We start from the raw sequence: 7,803 nt of genomic DNA on the forward strand, positions 1-7,803 counted from the left end.
CTCCTGGAATTTCAATGCATATTTTGTACAAATTGACTTTAATTTTGTATTACAGAATTTCTAATAAAAGTTTAAAAAGCCTTAGGCCCCCCCCCCCCACCTGTGGTGGGCTTCTTGCCCAAAATAAAAGACCTACATCTTTCATACAAGAGGTCTCAGTCAATTTTCATTGAAATAAAAATGGAAAAACTATTGACCAAAATAGAAAAAATATATCTCTGTCTCTCACTAATGGGGTGTTGCGATTGGCTGGTACATTGGGAAGATACCCAGAGGTTGGTACTGGATGCCTCTGATTGGCTGAGAGGTCATTCATACCCTCTTGTTAAACTAGGCCTCTATTTGAATTGAATGTCGCCTATATAAGGTTGATATAGAACATATCGTGTTAGTTTTTATAGGGAAGAAAGTCACAGTTAGAAAATGAAATAAAACACATAATTTCAGTTCATAATTTATATACATATATATATTTTACCTTTTTTTTATAGAATTTTAACATTTTTTGTTTCGAATTTTTAATAGTAATTCAATATTTGTGTATATATATATTTATATGTATGGTGTATGTGTATTATTAAACCTACCCGAACACCTGGTTTGTGTGTAGGTCTCTCTCTCTCTCTCTCTCTCTCTCTCTCTCTCTCTCTCTCTCTCTCTCTCTCTCTCTCTCTCTCTCTCTCATCTTAGGACCTGGAATTGTGTATGTAGGTGTGACAGACGAACACTTAACCTATACTAACTCTTTCTCTCTCACTTTCTCTCACTGTTTCTCTCACGATTTCTCTCTTTCTCTCACTATCTCACTATCTCCAATTCTCTTTCTCCTAGAACCTGGACGGCGCTAGGACATGTGCGAAGTTCTCGATGCCCCTCGTGACCACGTCTTCGGCGACGCCAGTCGCCGCCCCCAGGAGATTAACGTGACTGTCAATGACGTCCCCGGCGAAATCGGACACGGCGTCGGCGGCGTCTTCGAACCCGCCCTTCACGGTGCCCCTGATGTCGTGGAGAAGGTTCCCCTTGGCGGACACGGCGCCCCGCACCACCCCGAAGCCGGTGCCGACCGCTCCTGACACGAGGCGCCCCCCGGCGCGGATGTTGTCCGCGAAGTAGGTGTTCACAGCCCCCGCGGCGTCGGAGAAGCCCCTGGCCGTGTCCCTGGCCGTGTTCCTCACTGCAGAGGAGAAGCGGGACGCCGTCTGCGCCCCGCTATCCCAGGCGTCGCGGACCAGCCCCCGAAATCCGTCTTTGACGGTGCCGAAGGTCTGGAAGGCCTCCGAGAAGAGGTTCGTGGCGCCCTGTCCCGCCATGGCCACGCCCCCCGCGAAGTCCCCGACGAAGTCCGCGCCGCCGGAGGCCGCGTGGCCGAAGAATTCCAGCACCCTCGGGTTAGGGCGTGCCTGGGCGAGGGCGGCCATGCCCAGGAGCACGAGGGCTGATCTTGCGAGCATCATTTTCGTCTGGAAGACATGAGGTGATGAGTGGTGATTGACAGAGAGAGAGAGAGAGAGAGAGAGAGAGAGAGAGAGAGATTGGAAGATTAATTATTTTTCTTAATTGTTCAAAGAGAGAGAGATTGGAAGATTAATTATTTTTCTTAATTGTTCAAAGAGAGAGAGAGAGAGAGATTGGAAGATTAATTATTTTTCTTAATTGTTCAAAGAGAGAGAGAGAGAGAGCGAGAGATTGGAAGATTAATTATTTTTCTTAATTGTTCAAAGAGAGAGAGAGAGAGAGAGCGAGAGATTGGAAGATTAATTATTTTTCTTAATTGTTCAAAGAGAGAGAGAGAGAGAGAGAGAGAAAGATTGAAAGATTAATTATTTTTCTTAATTGTTCGAATATGAGAGAGAGAGCGAGAGTAATTATTGTTCTTAATTGTTCAAGTAGAGAGAGAGAGAGATTGAAAGACTTTCTCGTAATTGTTCAAATAGAGAGAGAGAGAGAGAGAGAGATTGAAAGACTAACTGTTTCTCGTAATTGTTCAAATAGAGAGAGAGAGAGAAAGAGAGAGAGAGAGATATATTGGAAGATTAATTATTATTCTTAATTGTTCGACTATGAGAGAGAGAGTAATTAGTGTTCTTAATTGTTCAAATAGAGAGAGAGAGAGAGAGAGTGAGAGTAATTATTGTTCTTAATTGTTCAAATAGAGAGAGAGAGAGCGAGAGTAATTATTGTTCTTAATTGTTCAAATAGAGAGAGGGAGAGATTAATTATTTTTCTTAATTGTTCAAATAGAGAGAGAGAGAGAGAGAGAGAGATTGAAACACTAATTATTTCTCGTGATTGTTCAAATAGAGAGAGAGAGAGATATTGAAAGATTAATTATTATTCTTAATTGTTCGAATATGAGAGAGACAGTAATTATTGTTCTTAATTGTTCAAATAGAGAGAGAGAGATTAATTATTTTTCTTAATTGTTCAAATAGAGAGAGAGAGATCGAAAGACTAATTATTTCTCCCAATTGTTCAAATAGAGAGAGAGAGAGAGAGAGAGAGATACTGGAAGATTAATTATTATTCTTAATTGTTCAAATAGAGAGAGAGAGAGAGAGAGACTAACTATTTCTCGTAATTGTTCAAAGAGAGAGAGAGAGAGAGAGATTGACAGACTAACTATTTCTCGTAATTGTTCAAATAGAGAGAGAGAGAGATATTGAAAGATTAATTATTATTCTTAATTGTTCAAATAGAGAGAGAGAGAGATATTGAAAGATTAATTATTATTCTTAATTGTTCAAATAGAGAGAGAGAGAGATATTGAAAGATTAATTATTATTCTTAATTGTTCAAATAGAGAGAGAGAGATATTGAAAGATTAATTATTATTCTTAATTGTTCAAATAGAGAGAGAGAGAAATATTGAAAGATTAATTATTATTCTTAATTGTTCAAATAGAGAGAGAGAGAGAGATATTTAAAGATTAATTATTATTCTTAATTGTTCAAATAGAGAGAGAGAGAGAGAGAGAGAGAGAGAGAGAGAGAGAGAGAGAGAGAGAAATATTGAAAGATTAATTATTATTAATTGTTCAAATAGAGAGAGAGAGAGAGAGAAATATTGAAAGATTATTATTTTTAATTGTTCAAATAGAGAGAGAGAGATATTGAAAGGTTAATTATTATTCTTAATTGTTCAAATAGAGAGAGAGAGAGAGATATTGAAAGATTAATTATTATTCTTAATTGTTCAAATAGAGAGAGAGAGAGAGAGAGAAATATTGAAAGATTAATTATTATTCTTAATTGTTCAAATAGAGAGAGAGAGAGAGAGAGAAATATTGAAAGATTAATTATTATTCTTAATTGTTCAAATAGAGAGAGAGAGAGAGAGATTGAAAGGTTAATTATTATTCTTAATTGTTCAAATAGAGAGAGAGAGATATTGAAAGATTAATTATTATTCTTAATTGTTCAAATAGAGAGAGAGAGAAATATTGAAAGATTAATTATTATTTTTAATTGTTCAAATAGAGAGAGAGAGAGATTGAAAGGTTAATTATTATTCTTAATTGTTCAAATAGAGAGAGAGAGAGAGAGAGAGAGAGATATTGAAAGATTAATTATTATTCTTAATTGTTCAAATAGAGAGAGAGAGAGAGAGAGAGAAATATTGAAAGATTAATTATTATTCTTAATTGTTCAAATAGAGAGAGAGAGAGAGAGAGAGAGAGAGAGAGAGAGAGAGAGAGAGAGAAATATTGAAAGATTAATTATTATTCTTAATTGTTCAAATAGAGAGAGAGAGAGAGAAATATTGAAAGATTAATTATTATTCTTAATTGTTCAAATAGAGAGAGAGAGAGAGAGAGATATTGAAAGATTAATTATTATTCTTAATTGTTCAAATAGAGAGAGAGAGAGAGAGAGAGAGAGAAATATTGAAAGATTAATTATTATTCTTAATTGTTCAAATAGAGAGAGAGAGAGAGAGAGAGAAATATTGAAAGATTAATTATTATTCTTAATTGTTCAAATAGAGAGAGAGAGAGAGAGAAATATTGAAAGATTAATTATTATTCTTAATTGTTCAAATAGAGAGAGAGAGAGATTGAAATGTTAATTATTATTCTTAATAGTTCAAATAGAGAGAGAGAGAGAGAGAGAGAGAGAGAGAGAGAGAGAGAGAGAGAGAGAGAGAGAGAGAGAGACCACTTACCCAGGAAGCCTCCACAAAGCAAGTAACGATGCCCTAAGCAAGTGCTACCGAATATATATAGAGAGATATAGGGATACCCACCTAGGGAGGAGAGGCATTTGGGTATCTGGGCATCTGGGCACTGTCCCACTGGGTATTATTTTTGCTGGGCATCTTTACTGGGCAGCACAAGGACGCACGTTAGCCCAGGACATATAGGGAGGTGGGGTACCTGGGTATTTGGGTATTTGGGTATCTGGGCACTATCCTGGTGGGTATTATTTTTGCTGGGCACCTCTACTGGGCACGTTGGCCCAAATTCGTCCTTGGCTGGAAGGTCGACTTGACTCAGTGTCGCCATTTTACCCCCCACAAACGAGTCCCACATTTCTTTAGATTTCCCACAAAATCGGTTCCCTCAAAAAATCAATTCCCACCAAAATCAGTTCCTCAAAATCAGTTCCCTCAAAATCAATTCCCACAAAATCAGTTCCCCAAAATCAATTCCCCCACACCATCACTTCCCACAAAATCAATCCCCCACAAAATCAATTCCCCTAATCAGTTCCCCACAAAATCAATTCCCCCAAAATCAAATCCTCACAAAATCAATCCATGACAAATCAATTGCCCCAAATCAGTTCCCCACAAAATCAATTCCCCACAAAATCAGTTCTACAAAATGAATTCCCCATAAAATCAATTCCCCACAAAATCAATCCCCAACAAAATCAATTCCCCAAGCTCAGTTCCCCACAATGTCAATTCCCCACAAAATCAATCCCCCACCAAATCAGTTCCCACAAAATCAATTCCCCCAAAATCAGTTCCCCTCAAAATCAAGTTCCCAAAATCAATTCCCCCACAAAATCAGTTCCCACAAAATGAATTCACCCACAAAATCAATTCCCCCACACAATCAGTTTCCACAAAATGAATTCCCCACAAAATGAATTCCCCCACAAAATCAGTTCCCCCAAAAATCATTTCTCCCACAAAATCAATTCCCCACAAAATCAGTTCCCCAAATCAATTTGCCACAAAATTCCCCACAATATAGATTCCCCCACAAAATAAAATCCCCACAAAATCAATCCCCCCACAAAATCAAATCCCCACAAAATCAATTTCCCCACAATATCAATTCCCCACGAAATCAGTTCCCCCACAATATCAATTCCCCACAAAATCAGTTCCCCCACAATATCAGTTCCCCACAATATCAATTCCCCCACAGTATCAATTTCCCACCCCCACAAATGATGGCAGTTGCGTCTCCCTCAAGAAGAAGAAGAATATAATGACTGGAGGATATATAGGATGGATAGGAATAGGATGAAGTATATAGGATGAGGAAGGATGAGGTGGGTATGTGGGTGACTGGGGCACGGGGGCATGCGTGCCCTGGGGCGGTTTTTGTATGTATATATGTAAGGATGGTACTACGTGTGGTTCGAGGTGTAATGCCCTCGCGTGTTTGGGAGTGGCTACGTCTCTCTCTCTCTCTCTCTCTCTCTCTCTCTCTCTCTCTCTCTCTCTCTCTCAATCTCTCTCTCTCTCTCTCTTCTTTCAATCTGTCTGTCTCTCTCTTTTTCTCTCCCTCAATCAATCTCTTTCTCTCTCTCTCCGTCAATCAGTCTCTTTCTCTCTCTCCCTTAATCTCTCACTTTCTCTCCTTCAATCTTTCTCTCTCTCTGCCTCAATCTCTCTCTTTCTCTCCTTCAATCATCTCTCCCTTAATCTCTCACTTTCTCTCCTTCAATCTTTCTCTCTCTCTGCCTCAATCTCTCTCTTTCTCTCCTTCAATCTCTCTCTCTCTCTCTCTCTCTCTCTCTCTCTCTCTCTCTCTCTCTCTCTCTCTCTCTCTCTCTCTCTCTCTCTCATATTCCTCGGTACGTCACATCGCGTCGCCCTAAAGTCGACCGAACTGGTTTCCACATTTTCGTTAACATAACGAACGGCAACGACTGCTGGCGACCGACAACGACGCCGAACGAAACGACGACAAACAAACGCAGTCGCCGATCGAACAGAAGCGACGCACGAGCGATGGAAAGCGACAAAAAAACGACTCAAAAAAAAGAAATAATAAAAACATGTTCGGAAGCCGCCATCAAGGATAGTCACTTGCCAGAGTCAGGTTCAAGTTTAAAAGAAGAAAAAAATATGAAGAACGGTTCGTTTTTTTCCCTCTATTATTGGAGTTTATAGATAGATAGATATATATATAGATAGATAGATGAATAATGAGTAACAATAACAGTAATAATAATGATAATAAACAATTGAATTGTATTATTTAAAAGATAATGTAACTTCAGATATGGAGCTTGACTAGACCGATCTGTGACGTCATCACAGTGCAATCTCGAATGCAAATGTCAATATAAATAAAAGCCTCATAAACAGTGATAAATGATATTAATATACAAATTAATAAATTATATATTTTACTATCATTATTAATATTTCATAATTTTGAAGCCAAAATAATGAGATTTTGTATAAAAATATAAACCCATAATCGAGCTTCATATATCTCAAATAAATTTCACTATACTTCGAATTTATTGATGTATGATGTCTTAAAAATCACTATAATTTTATTTTTTGTATATATAAAATAAATAATATACGAAATAAAGCCTGAAAATAAAAATATATAGAAAAATATTCAGTTTTTCGTAAGAAACATCTCCGCCATCTCTGATGACGTAACAGAAACCGCTCGGTGCTGCCGCTTAGATTATTTTCAATAAATGAGCTTATTCATTTTTCACTTCAAATTTATTGATGTATGATATATTAAAAATCACAAAAAATATATTTTATGTATATATTAAATAAATATTATAGGGTATAAGGCCTGAAAATAAAAATATATACAAAAATATTCAGTCTTTCGTAAGAAACATCTCCGCCGTCTCCGATGACGTAACAGAAGCCACTCGGTACCGCTTAGAATTATTCAACAAAATGACCTTATTCATTCTTAACCCTGAATGATTACATAGACGACGACGCAAAAAAAAATGAATAAAAAAGAAGTGAATGAAAAAAAATGGCGGTGTTTAAAAAAACTGATCTTTGAAGTTTACAAGGTCGGTCTAGTGCAAGGTGATCCACGGTGATTGAGAGACAGAGAGAGAGAGAGAGAATAGGGAGAAAAAGAGATAGAATGGCTCTGATACCCCTTATCATGAATCGAGTACCGTCATAGAGAGAAAGAGAGCGAGAGAGAGAGGCTCCGATACCCCTTATCGTGAATCTCGCCTCTGATTGGTCGGCACGATTCAAATCCCGCCACCTGATTGGCCGAGACCCGCCTCCGGCGACATCTCCTCCGGATTTTGACGTCCCGGCTCGAAACGGCGACAAAAAAAAAATCGGGGAAAAATCGGAAAATATATTATAAAATCGGCCGGTGAGGGGTGTGGGTGCTGCGACCTCACTCTCTGATTGATAATTGCTTAAAGGCTCCCCAAGGTTCGTCTTAAATAGGCGGGAATTGAGCGATAATTGATGGAGAATTGACTGGAAGTTGCCGAGTCACGTCACGAAGTGGCAAAAAATAAATTAGGCTTATAAATGGCAATTGCTTCTTTCAAGGCTCGATATTATATATATATATATATATATATATATATATATATATATAT

The 7,803-nt window shown here is 37.8% G+C and overlaps 2 protein-coding genes across 2 annotated transcripts in view; one reads left to right on the forward strand and one right to left on the reverse strand.

Annotated features, from left to right (window-relative positions):
- Window positions 1-617: 617 nt before the first annotated feature.
- LOC136838312 (uncharacterized) lies at window positions 618-1,457 on the reverse strand. The gene has a single exon (XM_067103192.1). It carries the CDS (start codon window positions 1,455-1,457, stop codon window positions 828-830), a length of 630 nt encoding a protein of 209 aa, XP_066959293.1. The 3' UTR covers window positions 618-827.
- The window catches only part of LOC136838310 (spidroin-1-like), a 19,007-nt gene continuing 12,039 nt past the window's right edge, over window positions 836-7,803 (forward strand). The window contains exon 1 of the mRNA XM_067103188.1: window positions 836-1,477. The gene's annotated coding sequence lies outside the window, so the exon portion shown is untranslated. The remainder of the gene's footprint in view (window positions 1,478-7,803) is intronic.

The sequence above is a fragment of the Macrobrachium rosenbergii genome, unplaced genomic scaffold (genome assembly GCF_040412425.1).
Source record: "Macrobrachium rosenbergii isolate ZJJX-2024 unplaced genomic scaffold, ASM4041242v1 60, whole genome shotgun sequence".
Taxonomy (NCBI): Eukaryota; Metazoa; Arthropoda; class Malacostraca; order Decapoda; family Palaemonidae; genus Macrobrachium; species Macrobrachium rosenbergii.

What these genes read in the sequence shown, in the direction of transcription:
- LOC136838312 (XM_067103192.1), bottom strand. Translation starts at nt 1,457, where the DNA reads ATGATGCTCGCAAGATCAGCCCTCGTGCTCCTGGGCATGGCCGCCCTC.